This window comes from Ptychodera flava, chromosome 15 (assembly GCF_041260155.1).
Source record: "Ptychodera flava strain L36383 chromosome 15, AS_Pfla_20210202, whole genome shotgun sequence".
NCBI lineage: Eukaryota > Metazoa > Hemichordata > Enteropneusta > Ptychoderidae > Ptychodera > Ptychodera flava.
In genome coordinates, this window is record NC_091942.1 from 40452989 (window position 1) to 40468697 (window position 15709).

The 15709-nt window shown below is 39.4% G+C and overlaps 1 protein-coding gene across 3 annotated transcripts in view; it reads right to left on the reverse strand.

The window, feature by feature from the left end:
* The window catches only part of LOC139152188 (regulator of G-protein signaling 9-like), a 159506-nt gene that overhangs the window by 16677 nt on the left and 127120 nt on the right, over positions 1-15709 (reverse strand). For all 3 annotated transcript variants that reach the window (XM_070725321.1, XM_070725320.1, XM_070725322.1), the window contains 2 exons: positions 12914-13132; positions 1452-1655 (listed from right to left, as the gene is read on the reverse strand). In XM_070725321.1, the coding sequence (XP_070581422.1) occupies positions 1452-1655; positions 12914-13132 (423 nt within the window). The remainder of the gene's footprint in view (positions 1-1451; positions 1656-12913; positions 13133-15709) is intronic.

Sequence of the window (15709 nt, forward strand, 5' to 3'; positions counted from 1 at the left end):
CTAACTGAAAAAATTTCAAAGAAGAGCAAGGGACTGAAATCACACAAGTCATCGCTGATGACACAGTCCCTGCTCACACCATTGATTGTGATGCACATGCTCACTACAATACAATGTCTGTGTGCCAAGTTTGAATGAAATCTGTTTAGGGATAGTTGAGTTATGGTTCAAAAACATGAAAAAAATTGTAATAAAATGGCCGCCAGGCGGCCATATTGAATCGTATAGCAAAGTAGGTTGAGGTGCGTATATATGCCATAGTACTTTATCTGTGTACCAGCATTGAATGAAATTAGTTCAGGGATAGCTGATTTATGGTTCAAAAACATGAAAAAATCGCAACAAAATGGCCGTCAGGTGGCCATATTGGATCATATCCTAAAATAAATTAATATGCATATGTATGCCACAGTACTTTATCCTTGCACAGAGTTTGAAAAAAATAGGCTCAGGAATGACAGAGAAACGGCTGCTGACGTACGGATGGACGGACGGGACCCAATCTATAAGTCCCCGCTGGACTGCGTCTGTGGGGACTAATAAACAGTCAATATCAACAACCACTCATGAGAGAACCAAGGATTAAAGACTGCCCCTTTAAGGCATACTGAAATCTTACTCAAATCATTCACACTTCAGTTTATGAGTTAAAACAGTTTTGTAATATGGAGGTAAAGTTTAGACGATAGTCTTTCAGCCTCAGCAGCAGTAATGGAAGCAGGAAGCAGTAATGATAGTGTTGAATGTCAATATAATTTTCTAGCGTAAATCACTATTTCAAGACCTTTATAGAGGGCGACAGGTCACACATTTGTCTTTATTTAAAAAAGGGGATTTAGCGTAGACAGGTGGGGATTCTTGCAGTAGCACACTCTGAAGAAAAAACTGGAAACTCGTCCATTCCTTATTGTCACATAAAAGCCACTACAATTTTAATGGACCAATTTGGCCATTTAAAGCAGAATAATTTGTGTTTCCTTTTCCAATTCCTAAGCTAGATCACTTCTGGTTTTTTCCAAATTTACATGAAGATCAGATCAGTTTGTAAAAGTTTAAAGTGAGTAGCAAAGTCCTCATCAAAAGCAATTTCTTTCACTTTTTCTTTCCCTGTAAGGAAACCATGGGTAGGGTTCTTTCAAATTTCATATATTCACAGTTTATAATACCATAATTGGAAGGAACTTCATCGAGGTCATTCCTAGAAAATCTGCTTGATGAAAGCTTTTGAGCTAGCAGTTTATGTGAAAAAGTCTTTAAAACCAAGAATTGATAGAAACATTTGGAAACAAAATCTTGTTATGATTTTGATATGGTTCCTTTGATATAGAACCTTCACATATGACACAGATATACTGCATGGTCAACAGTATCCTGCTGCATCTATACTATAAACTACAATGTAGACATGGAACAGATCTGTGCTAGAATGGAAAATATGTAAAGAAACTTACACATCAGACTGCAGAAAATCTGCTTGAAGTTTGGCCTCACATTGATCAAGATCTTGGAGGTTTCCAGTACTAAGTGATAATCCACGCAGTGTATTATGGGTTTTTTGTGTCATATCATTAGCACTTCCACGTCGTCTAAGTGGCTGCGGGGATGCATTAGGTGTCACTTTAGCAGTCTTCAGTCTTCCACCAAAAGCAAAAAATCTTTAAAAAATACAGCATGAGACATACAAGGAGTTGAATACATGTACTATCAAATGCAGGTATTTTTATTTCATTTTGTTGAACTCGATCACTTTTTTTCAGTTTCACAGAACTATCTTATCATAATGATCCACATGTGAATACTGCTGCAAAAATGGGTTTACATTACTTTTATCCTTCAAGTGCCATTTCTGTATATACATTCATACATGCTAATACAAGTAACCTGACAAATAAATCCATTCCTTACCCTTTGAACACACTTCCATTCCATATAAGGACTAAAATAATGACATCATATAGCATAGCCATGGCAATTTCCATCAATGTATGACTTTTTGAGGAAACTTGGTCAACTATTTGTATCATTGAAATTCAACCAGGTATGGCTGCTGATTCGACTGAAGTGAGAAATGTTCTGAAAGCTTTTGTCCACCATACATAAGAAAGACAATGTTTTATATGATTGCAACTACATGACAGAAACAGCATATTTTGGTATTATTTGAGGGTGTTTTCTGTGAAAAGAAAAACTTTTGTTGATCAGTACATCAAACGTGATTGGAAGTTAGAAAGGCTGTTCAAATGGCGTCGCCTTAGCGCATCACACTGACCGACCACTCTGAAAGCTAAAGACTGACTCTGTGAGTGAGGTTTTCTTGACAGAAAGCACTAAAGATGAAGAAATTTGAATGGGTTTCAAACAAATCTTAATTTAATTTGTTGATTTTTGGCAATGAGCCGATGTTTATGTGCAGTAAACTTCGACATCGCAATATTCTTCATCTGATATCAAGACAGCCATAGTGGCCAGTCACAGGTTGTTTACAAAATGTATAATACTGTATGTTCTGAATTGTTGATTTTGCAACATATTTCTATATGTATAATACATTCATTTGTCAAAATATACCAGATACATAAATTTATTTCTTCATATTTATTGGTTTCCTTTCATTTTATTAGCGAAATTTGTTGTGTTCATCAAACGTTTTTTACATGTTTGAGTTCATCAAAATGTGTGATCAAACTTTTTTACATGTTCACTACGCGATCAAGTGTCTGGGCTGTTTATCAAAAGTATTCACATGTGAATTTATTCTTGATGTACTTAGAACTAATTTTATTCAGTTCTAAAACCAAATTTATTTGACCAGAAGTTAAGGATTCTGTAATGAGTTTGAACTTCTTTGTCTGACATTGTTTGCAAATCACAAGGTATCTAGAGCTGGAGACGCCCTCTGATTTTGCATACCTTGTAAGGCAGATACTTGGTTGCCCCATGTGTATTCAAAATCAATTTTTAGTTGTTTGTGTTTACTTGTAATGCCAAAAACTCAGAATCAAAATAAGAACAAAAGTTAAGATTTTTTCCTTGTAACATGTGTATGCTTTTTATGGCCAAAAGGAAAACACAAACTAACAAACAAACAAAGATAAATGAATAAAAAGAGCTTGTTTTGGAAATGCAATAATGTTGCTGGTTCACATTCTGTACTGTTTAATCTATATTTCCCTTGTTGAGTGATATAAATCATGCTTTTGTGTAAATGTATGGAGGGGTATTATGGTGTCTATAATATCGATAGACCAGGTCAAGCAACACCAACTCCAGGGTATTATGGTGTCTATATTATCGATAGACCAGGTCAAGCAACACCAACTCCAGGGTATTATGGTGTCTATATTATCGATAGACCAGGTCAAGCAACACCAACTCCAGGGTATTATGGTGTCTATATTATCGATAGACCAGGTCAAGCAACACCAACTCCAGGGTACAGTGTTCTTCACTACAAACTAAATTTTATTGTCTGACGTTTCGAGAACTTACTGTCATATGCAGATAAGAACGGACAGTGAAATTGATCTAAATGTTACCACACTTGTGTGATTGGTTTGTAAAGTTGTTTCAAAATTTACTACAGGATCGATAACTTTAGTTGAGTTTCAACAAACTAAAGAGGGATGATAGTGTTGTTTCACTGTAGGCTTCTGCTGTAATTGTTGATATAAAGCAATAAAGTAGACAATGATTAGTGTCTGTGTGTGTAGGGTAAAGATATCCTGACTTTCTATCCTCGTACATTTCGACAAGTTTCTCACTTACTACTACTGGCGTATGTACACCTCTTTTCATGTAGATCATGATTTTTTTGCCAAAGAACTTCATACAATGCAAAGGCAACAAGAGCCTAATGACAACTATAGACTCTGACTCGGCTGTGATACAATGTAACTCAAAGCAGGTGTATATAATTATATATAATCCCATGGTATTTTCCATGGGATTATATATTTATCACATGAACAGTCTTCTTATTTTTCTTTGATGTGGATGGATCAAAATTATTGTAACAAATTGCATGGTTTTTATCGCCATTTTGTGTTTTTCCTCACGCGGATTACTTTCATTTATTGGGTAAAGCGGCCTGGCACCCAGGAGATGTGCGAATGTTTACAGGCATACTTTCATTCATAAATCCGATTAAGCTGAACTTTTGATTCATGAAATGGTATCTCCACCAATCAGACATACGGATTCGGTCACGTGCGCATGTCAATCATTGTCTCACGCTGGACCGATGCCAACGCAAGTCTACCATCGGCGGACATGACTTTCACCGCGCCAGCAACGGATAAGCATAGTATTTTGAGTTATTTAGAATATTTACAATTATATTTATGACCTAATGCAACGACATGATCGAAACAGTAGTTACCATTCTTAGAGATGCCGTGGATATTAAAATATCACAAGTTTACGACCTTGGCGAGCCCCAAAGTTTCAGATCGATGACACACAGAGTGTACGCTTGTAAGTTGTAAAGCTTAGTGGGCACTGCCGTCACCGGTCTTCGCCGGTGGCCATCTCAGTCGTCAATTTTTCGTCTTACCGACTTTGATGTTTGCTGTGACACATATATCGCCCGTAGGTACATCCCAATTTTGTTCCTTGACGGGAACTCTGTTCTGTTGTGAGTGTTGTCTTAGTCAACTTTCGAAATACAATCGGATTCTACGGCGCTGCACTGTAGGTCGACAGCTTATGTTTTCATTTATCGGGTCACCTTTTTGTCAAAATGTCATGAGAGCACGGCATCGATCACGAAAAATTGGTCTGTGTGGCAACGTGCATGTACGAACGGTACCATTGCAGAAAAAAAGTTCCGGTTGATGACGTACAACAGCGGTAATATGGATTTCTTATCTGTGCTGGTGTACGTCACACAGGTGGAGATACGGGCCAGTTCATGTGATAAGGAATGTAATATGATTCTGTGTATGTGAAGTGCACTGCAAAGTGTATTCCCTGGTGTGTGTTTATTATGGGTCCATAAAGGCTCTGTGATTTTCACCGCTGTTAAAACAAGTCAGTGGAACTTCTGAGGCAAGTTTTGGAACAACTTTACAAACCAATTACACAAGTGTGGCAACATTTAGATCAATGTCACTGTCCATTCTTATCTGCATACCAGTGTAATCCCACTTCATCAGGGTTGAAAATTGTTGACTGTCAAGATGGAAATGACCTAATTGACAAGTATTTATATTATTGACAAATACTAACAATTGTTTGTTTGTTTGTTTGATATTTACCATTGATAACTTCTGCTGATTTTTTGTACTCAAATATATCTTTTCATAAATTTAAAATATGTAAAAGTTGAGGCTTTAGGACAAAATGATACATTTTTACTTTTTTAATCATTTTCATTGCACTTTCAACCAACCATTTTTAGCCCACCTTTCCATCCCTGATTTGCAAAATCAAGCATGGAAATACGACTCAAGGCTTACCATTTTGCCTTATCTTTTAAATTTATGGTGGTTTAGTGGGGCTTCTATTTAGGGAGGAGGTCATTTTCAAACAGGTGGTACCTCGCGCGGAGTCCGCGGCGTCCCACTTATCCGTTTACCTCGGTGATTACTGCACCTCAGGTGCCGTGAATATTCATGACGAACTCATTACCGCAGGCTGGAGTTGGGCCATTCACACCTTTATTTTAGTCCGTTTTGCTCTAAAGATGGAGGTACCGTATCTCCGCGGCATTAAAACGTCCGCGGTAAGTCCGCGGGAATTAAAAAGCTGGGAGGGGTGACAGCTGTGCTGCAGTTTACGAAAATCAGCCTGATTTTTTTCCTACTTTGCGCGATAGTTGGAGGGACGTGCTGGTTATTTTTAGCCGCAGACGTTCAACACTCGTTGAAGGGTCTCAAATTTCAAAACAAAAGATCAAAGGTCAAAGTGTTGAAACTTGTAGCAATTTTACTGCAATCTCTACATTTTCGTCTACAAATTACTATCGTGACTGATCATATATTACTTACCACATTTCACAGAAATGCTCAATAAAATGTTAAATAAAATTTTCAATAAAATATTAGCTGAAGCAAAACAATGGATTGAAGCTCTGTATTCAAGATTTTACAGAACTAGGTAGGTATGCTCCAGGTCTTAAACGTTGAGCAAACAGAAAAATGTGAGTGTTTTACAAAATAAACTCGAAATATTTTTCATTTTCTAATAGCCTTGTTCACGGTTACAGGTTTGTTACTAAATATAGCTGTACGCGCGCGACATCGGACACGCAGCTTGAAATGCGGACAAATTTTATCAATGTTCCATGCGTGGCTGTTTTTGCAGCTTGTACTCTGAGTCGTGAATATGTTTTTTAGTATTCATTGTTACACTAGCAGTCGCCCACTGAGATGTATTTTCGTCGTTCTTGCATGCGTAATTTTCAAAAGCGTAATCTAAAAATGCGGACAAATATTTATTTTTGCATATTAATGAGAGAACAGTGACGTAAACTGTGAACGGCCCTATTGGAAATCAGTGTTTTTTTATGCTGTTTGCATTGTTGTTTTCCAAGTATGATTGAGAAATTTAACATACCAGCTAGCGTGACCACTGCCTAGAAATTTATTTACGGATCTGGTCGAGAGCCATTCAAATAATTTACTGATTCTATGCATAAAATTTGACAAGCTCTGCAAAATGCGGCAGTGGCAAACTGATCAAAATCATGATCGCTCATGCTGTAATGCTGCCAGCTGACTGATATCAACAGTAGACAAACATGTTTAATACGTATCCTTTGCCTATGACAAGTATTTAACGTCAGTTTTCAGGGTAATGTCATTATTAGGACAAAATTCGAACGCTGACATGCTCCCAATTCCTACATTTGCGGAATTTATGCCATACACTGATACAGCTATGATCTGTAGTCTTGCTGCGTTTTTACTTTGGAATAAAATGGCTTTCTGATATGTACCACTCAGCATTTTATTTGAATTTTGCTCAATTTCTGGAGGTTTCAAGCAATTTAAACATGTATACTGTGAAGGGCTTTTCTGTGTCCGATCTCCCTGAACTTGCATTTGATTTCATCATGTTTATTAACGCTTCACCGTCTATGTAGTGATTTATTTTCGATGTCTTTCTCTGTCTGCTCCTGGTCGTTTCTGAATCCTATGTGCGTTTTTTTAGACTCCCTCGCAAATACGCTCCGATATATATTTATTCTGTCTGAAATAGTGACCCGAACACGGCCTTCTAGACTATCTTACGACCAAAGGCAAGTGTATTGTTTGCACGCTTCCTCTCGATCAGACATAAGGCAAGCTAAATATTCTGATAACAATGGAACGGGACTTGATTTTAGTTGATATATTACGACAAATGGTGACGAAATTTGAAGGGTCAACGAAGGGTCCCGCACAACCACCACAATATGCTGCCGTTTGCGGTAAAGCTGACGCGTCTCACTAAACAACAATAACTGCCCTGGCACGAACAGTTCAGACAATGCAATCGGTGAACTTGTGGCTATCAGTGTAGTACCGCGATCAGCAAACATGTATACTGGGAATCTCTCTCAAGGTCAAATTTGCTTTCCCGACTACAGTCCAAATTATTCCGACGTTCACGTTGGGTATAGTTTACCATTGGACTAACGTTACGCCCACGAATAGCCGACCATTTCCGAGTGAAGCCGACGTTTGTTTCGCTCAAACAAGGAAGAGAAAGTCAACGTGTCTTTGGAAAATCGGAAAGAAAGAACCGAAAACTCTCATTCATCAGATCGTACGCTGTTTGACAGACCAAAGCGTCCGCTAAAAAGGGAGAGTCGCTCACAGAGTGTGGAATTCAATAAGTTGCTTTCACACATTTGATATTTGACAAACTGTTAACGATGTTATAGGTGTGACCGGCGTTTATCCCGTTTTGAACAAAAAACAAATGAAAGTGTTATATTGCCAGACAATATATAAGCTGAAGAAGACAGGCCACCTGACAACGTGGGGCCCGGGGGGAGGGGGGGTGGTCGGCTGAACGCAAAGATGATAATCATTGTAGGGTTTCATTCATTTTTTTCTGAGGAAGGATGCTGAAGCATTCACAGTATTTTGACTGTCATGAAGGCAGCATCCAAAGAGTCGGGGCGTTTAAACAGAATGTAGGCTACAAGTGATTAATTGAGATTATTACAACTCACGTATTATCCAGGTACTGTGATTGGCTGAGCCTCACTCACGTGATATAGAACAAAAAGTGAAAGAACATGGCTTAGGTGATATAACCCTGTCGCGTGCGCTGATATAGCCCTGTCGCGTGCACTGATATAGCCCGCTACCACGTTCTGGAATACCGCGCGTCCTTTCTGCGCATACCACATCATCGCGTACATTTGCTTGGAATTTTCTGTAAAGCAATGGGTTTTGTAAGGGTACAAGAAATTAGCTGGACCTGATGTAGAGGACATTTAGTACATTAATGATTAAACCTGAAAAGCTTTAACAACACTGTCTTTGTTTTTATAGATGTTAATTTAAGTTGACCTTCAACTTCATGTAGCATTACAATCGAGCAACAAATAGAACGCTTCACTGTGGCGAGTCTCGATCGACACTTGACTGCATTCTAAGCAAAGTTTCAAAACAACAGTGTTTGTTCGGTGTTATAAAATTAATAACACACGCTAGCACGGGCAAGATCACGATTTGTTGCCCGCCCAAGGGGTGGGGCTCATGACGGTAACATTGATGATGCCCGAGCCGAAGGCGAGGGTATCATCAATATTACCGTCATGAGCCCCACCCCTTGGGCGGGCAACAAATCGTGATCTTGCCCTTGCTGGCGTGTGTTATTATTTAACTATTCAACGTATGTCGCTACTAAACACTGGCAATGCACTAATGCAGACTTCGTGCGTAGTATCGTAGACATCAGTGATACAAATTAGTGTTGCAGGGTTGACGAGTTCAACCCCCTCTCCGTAGTCAGTCTCACGTTCAACAGAGAAAAGTTAATTTCACATGTCCCCTGACGCAGTGCCTCGCGAGGCCCGTGTGTTGAACTAGAAAAAAAGACAGAGTTGAAACCCAGGCCCGGACCGCCGCCCTAACGAGCAAGCAGCACCAGATGTTGAAACGGTTATTACGCTGCCCAAATTCCAGTTAAACTTACTGAATAAACTAGACAAGAACTCGTCTAATTAAAAAGCAAACTGCACAAAGTGGGCGGGTTTTCGCGAAGCTCGACGGCAAAATCTATGAGGAAACATATCCACGGTTTAATAGTTCAGCCATGTATCTGATAAGTTAAAAAAATAACGTCGCTACCATAACAGTACAACACTACAACATTTAATAATTACACTACCGTCAAAAAACATCAGCAGATAGTCAAAATAACCAATATTTGTTGCGATATTTTCGGATCTTACGACCAACCAGTGGAGATCTAGGGTTGTCCTGTCTTGACCTCGGAATTGCAGCGGAAATATATCCCAAACCCGATGTTGCCGTCACATTTAGTCAAAAACCGTCTGTTCGCATCTAGTCTCGTGCCAAATAAAATATTTCACTAAGTTTCGATGAAATTTAAGCTGCGAAATTGCCATTTTAACATTTGTTGTAGATCGCTGGCTGATCCAGATATCGAGGTTTTCTCTCTCTCTTCTTGTTGCAAGTGCAACACACCGGCCGGCATCGCGAAGCAACATACAGAGCGCCTGTGGTTGATTTGACGGGATCACAGAAAACTGATTTCATTATTAATTCAAGTGGCATCTATAGAACCCCGTGAATCTTTGAATAAAATCGGAATGTGTAGAAACATAACAGACCAATGGGATCGGGAGCCATAGTTGTCGGACCGATGTACCGTACATTCAAAGTTCAAAGTACATGCATGTCGTTTTTTTATACCACGTCGCGCGCTCCCGATTCTGAGAAATTTTCTTAGGACCATACTTCTATCATAACATGTTCCTTGCCACCCAAACAAGCTTCTGTGTTCAAATTTTCAAAAGGGAAAAAGATAGCGCCGATCTCGGGTGTTCAAATAAATAACCAATGTTTGTCTACGTTGTTTGTAGCATAATAAATTTGGTAAGCTTATGCATTACTAAACCATGACGTAAAGTTTCGCACTGGGGAAAATATTTACGTAAGCTGTAGTTTTTATTATTGCTTCAGAACTTAAATATTGTTCAACAAATAGACCTTTAGCTATAAGAAAGACAACATTACCAGCATTCATACGTCAAGTTCTACCATGGTCTCTTTCTTTTCAACATCCCATTTCTTTGTGATCAGTGATGTCATTTTTATTTTAGAAATATGATCAACTGCCGGTGTTACAGTTGGAAAATAGTACAGTTTTAAAACTGCGTACATCTTTCCAATCGGCGTACACATTATTGGTGGAACCGAAAATATTTACATAAGACTTCTGCATGCCTTGGATCACCATATCTGTACACGTAATGCTACATTGTAGCAGAAGTTTTTTTGCACATTTTGTTTGCGTGTTGCTATTTTTCTAGGTCACTTCGACAGACAGTACGCATTGAAAAGTCCCGAGCCCAATTTCTAATTTAAGGTATAGACACACGTTAGAGGATACTTATTTTAAACTCACTTTTCTCAATAAATTTCACTTTTGGACCCCGCACATTATATATTTTCTGTTAGCCCTATATATCAACATTATGAAAAATATGTTTATTTTCCGAAATCTCTGTGTCTGTGTCCATTTCTCTCAAAAATATGCGTTTTTGAGTTTTTTTACCAAAAAAAATTAGGTCTGCAAGGACTATGCCGACTTGAGATCTTTGAACAGAAATCAACAATTGAGTACTCTGGGGAAAAAACGGTGTCCCAGATTTTTTCTATTCCCTTTAGTTTCAGCACAATAAGGTGTGAAAGTAACAACTCTGGGTTTTTGAATAAATTACCGGGTTTCGTTCACTTCAGCAAGAGTTTCTCTTGTTCCAAAAATTTTACCGAAAATCTGAGACATTGTTTTACAGATATGTATTGCTTCTGTGACCTGGTAAAACATCAGACCGATCTGTGCACCCTACTCCGACCTAATTTCTTTTGAAGTTATGCTTGTCAGGCCAAAATCGGAAGAGAGATAATCAAAGATTTGTGTAAACACCCCTATACGTACAAAAATCGATCGTTGATATGACTTTCCCGGCGATTTATATTCATGTTCACGAACTTGCATCAAGCAGGAGACTTGATGTTTTGTATTTTACATCAAATACCCTTCCGACGATCATAAATAGCGAGAAAATCGGGAAAAACACACACAAACTGTTGAGATGTACAAGTAATGAGGGCGGTTTATTTACATAACAAACACTGCTACGGCTAATCTGTTTTTTCTCAAATTAGAGTCTAAGCTTGTTACCGTAACTGTAAACGGTTGTCAAGCTCTATCAATCCGTTTCTCTTCGGATTAGAAGTATCTTTTACGCCCGTCGGAGGCGAATTGCGATATTTTACGTTTGCGAGAGTCTCAGTGTACACACTGATTTCGACATCGCGGCATCACGGAATGCAGTGACTGTTCAAGTTCGTCATTCGGCCCGTGCGCCTGTTCAGCTTCCGGGCCCTGGAAGATGAAAATTTATGCATACTCATCACTTGACACGTCCACCAGTTTCATTCACAAATTTGTTCACTTATCGCCGACCTTCGCATCAGAATGAGCGTTCTGTGGTAGACAGACTCTGTCGCTGACTTTCACGCTTGAGAACTCACTTCAGTGGAGAGAATCTGATAATCAACCAGCTTCGTCGTCGGAAGAAAGACTCGTGTCCGACATCTCTTCTTCTGCCACGTTGCTATAGTACGACCCTAAGTCAGACAATCTGAGTTTTGTTCTGCTAGCCTGGTCCATGATCTTACTTACTCTCTTCTTACGACCACGCTTACGTTTTACGCGTCTCTGCCTTCCGCTTGTCACTACGGCAGCCATTGTTATTGAACGTCATGCACATAGGACAGTGGAAAGTATGCGCATGCGCGCCGGACAAGATCAGAAAAATTAACATAATCTGTTGACCCTGCGTCGCTATCCTAACTAATCCGTACACAGTTAAGACAACCGAATATAACAGTACGCGTAGTTCGCAAAAAAATCTATTTTTCTTAGTATTTTAAGCATTTCTTAATAGAATATTGTCTCGACATTTTTTCACATGTAAAGATCATATGGTACGGACTCCAATTTTGAAATAAAACCAAAATCTCTGTAAAAATGAATTAAACGTGTGTCTATACCTTAAGAACGCATTTTAGGAACTGCCAGATGACTGTTTTAGGATCCCAGGAGGGCATGCAATCTGATTCGTTCAACAATAGACACTAATGTCACTCAACCTAAATTGCGGTTGACCTCTTCAGACCCCGGTAAAAGCTATTACTGATATGACAAGTTGAACACTGTCAGATGACCGTGTGCGAGTCCTTGCTCCTTCGCTGGACTTGTCACACATCGGCATTACTGTCGGCAAGATCGGAAGACTACGTCACAAGCTTTAATGACGTGCCAAACTGTGCGGTTTTCCGCGGGACAATTTATGCATGCGAACTCATTAAAAAGCGCTAACTGTTTTACCTCAAGTCCCGACAGGGTAAGAGGGACACCACGGACTCCGCGCGAGGTACCGCCTGTTTGAAAATGACCTTCTCCCTTACAGGGAACACACTGTACACACTAAAAGAAGTGCAACATGTCAAGTTGTTTGTTTCAATAAGTTCTTGGCACGTGAGGTTGTATGGCATGAAAAGTCTAAGGCACCTTAATGGTTATTTGCAATCATACTAGGCCACAGAAAAAACATTTACTGCCATTTCTAAATCATGTTCCCATGTATACCAACCTTAGCAAAAACATTGCTTTGGCACAATGATAGATTACTGTGGAAATGTTTACTGCTTGTACTTACTTTTTCTTTGATGAAGGTTGGAGTGAATTTGCAAGTAAGCTTTTGTAGGCATCAGATCTTAGAAATCTTGGATAGCTATCTTTCTTCATCAACATAAAAATATGAGTCTGTGCAGCCTCAAAGGTAAACCGGTTTGGTTTCTGTAATGCCTTCTGAGTTAGTTCTATAGTCTTACCATCAATGTTAATTTCGCATGGTGCTCCTGTAGCCAAAAATTCCCTATACAGGAAAAAAGTAACGTTCAATAATTAATACATCAAAAACTTTAAGCTGCAAGTATAGGGGTTGATGGACGATGACAATGTAGTCTTTTAACTTGTTTTAATATATTGGTTGCAGGTAATGGTCTTGAATGTAAAAATGTGTACAGAGACTTTTACAATACTTCATTTATCTAATCGTCTCAAAACGGACGAACTACGAGCAGACCTACGAGCTCGTACGAGCGAAGTACGAGTGACGTAATGTGCCGTACTTTCAAAGTACGAGTGACGTAATGCAGGTCCCAAAATCGACAAAGTGAGCGTCAAGCTGAGCGTGGAAAAACAAAAACAGCGTCGAACTGAGCGTTGAAAAAAAAGACAAAATAGGATTCGAAATGAACGTAGAAACATGCCAAACAGAATGTCAAAGAGGGGTTCTGAGTACGGGTGCTAAAATATAGCAAATATGCGAAATAAACACGTAATGACTTGACTGATTTCAGCTTGAATATAGCAAGTACGGGAACGAGTTCAAACGTCTTTCACGTGGTAGGCCTACTGACTTTGCAGCACTATATTTATAACACTGTTGACAAAATCTCAACAACAATAAATTGTGGGTTCATCGTAAGTGGTATTGCATGCATTAGTGAATTTTCAAAAATGACATTCACAATTGCATATATTTCAACTTGGGTAGCAAGAAAACCGACGACTCTGAGTGACTGGCATTGGGCGTTCGTTCGTGTGCAAACATCGCGTGCAAGTTACAGACGATGGGCGGTACGGTGGGAGTAGGCACTAATAGCGATAAACAAAACGGCCAGTTTAGCCTACCCGGGATATTGTAATACATACGTCATCCACCCTCTGATGTGATTTTCCTCTAATTAACGCCAAATAAATAGATATATTTGTAAAAATAATACGTCGACGCCGACTTCATTGACGTCGACAAATCGACGTCAGCATTTATACTACGACTGATGCCTGGAACTTATCTACCGAACTGAGTGTAGCTAGGTAAGTTGGGAATGTGATGAGTTGGTTTTGAGTGATTTTTTTTGTTGTTCAGGAGCGCGAACAAACGAATTGAATATAGAAGTATCGAGCATCGATATCTTGTATGGCTTCTGCAAGTTCCGCGATGACAAACAGGAATATTGACCCCACAGTGACCTGACTATACCATTATTCAATAGGCGGGGCCGTAATCTCAACAATACACACCAATAATAGTGTGGTTCCGATAATGTGCTTTTTCAAAACTTGAAGTTGAATGCGAGGTCAGAAAAATGTTAGTCTTTAGTAGAGGTCATTTTCAAATAGACTGTACAACATGAGGTACACACGGGTGCCACAAAAACACCCGCCAACTCATAAAATCCTTCATATTATTCATTGTACACTGTGATTAACATAATGTGGTGATCAGATTATTTCGAGGTCATAAGCTGACTCGCGAGCCACGCAGGTTTTATGTCTGTGAAATCATTGCACTTTCGAATTCGAGAGAGTAAAAAAGATTTATAACGGCGGTAGGTTCAAGTGCATTACAACCAATCGAGGTCTCTTCCTTGATGTTCGGACATTGCAACCTCTTCTTTGGTTCCTCTTTAACATCTTAATGTTACAATCGACGTCTGCAAAAAAGTCTACCATCGTTGCGTATAATAAGTCAGAGAGTGTCGCGTCGTCTCCAGTCTTGACCCGTACGCACAGACTCGTCCGAAAGTCATTCCTCCGCACTGCACTGGACCCGCTCTCACGACCAAAAAAATAATCATACGAAGTTCACACCCGCTCCTACTTCCGAGTTTCGAATATACACAGAAAATGTGTCTAAGCGTTCGTTTGTCGTAAAATCCTTTCACATAAACAAAAATCTTTCATCCATGGAATACAGTATAGTCCTAAGCGTATTCATAAAAATTAGGTCAAAAGGCATGTGTGACTTATAGCTTGCATACGTCACTCGTAATATGAAAGTACGAGCCAGTACTTCTGCTCGTACAATGTCAATTTCGAGACAATTACATACCTCAATACTTGGCTTGGTAAAAATATGGTGTACTCTAGTACTGCTACTTGGTTTTTAAAAAGATTGACATATTTTATGCGTTTCAGGTGGGACTGGAAAATTTCTGTGAACCAGAGTTAATTCTAGGACGCGCCATTGCGCAATTTGCGCAATAAATTCTCTAATGGCCCTCATTTCTACGTTCGATGCACCACTAAGGGCGCAACATTCTATGAATTGGTCGATGACGCAGAGTACACGTAGTTCACACATTCGCGCAGCTCCCCGAAAGTCATTTCCTCAGTCATAGTGTGAAATGTAAAAGGATTCAGTTATGCATCGACCTTTGCAATTAAATACCCACTACAGCATATATGGTGGCGCATAGGAAGCTGGGTAGAAAGGACTGATGTAGGGGCAACGGTGTATTGGAGCCGTATGCATGTGGCATGGCCGATGAATTTAAACAACGGCACTGGCCGCTGCGTAATGGTCAAAAGCTAGTCGGCACTCGGATTTTTAACGCCAGTATAGTTGATGAACCCAGGATGATCGGGCAGTCCCTTAAATTGA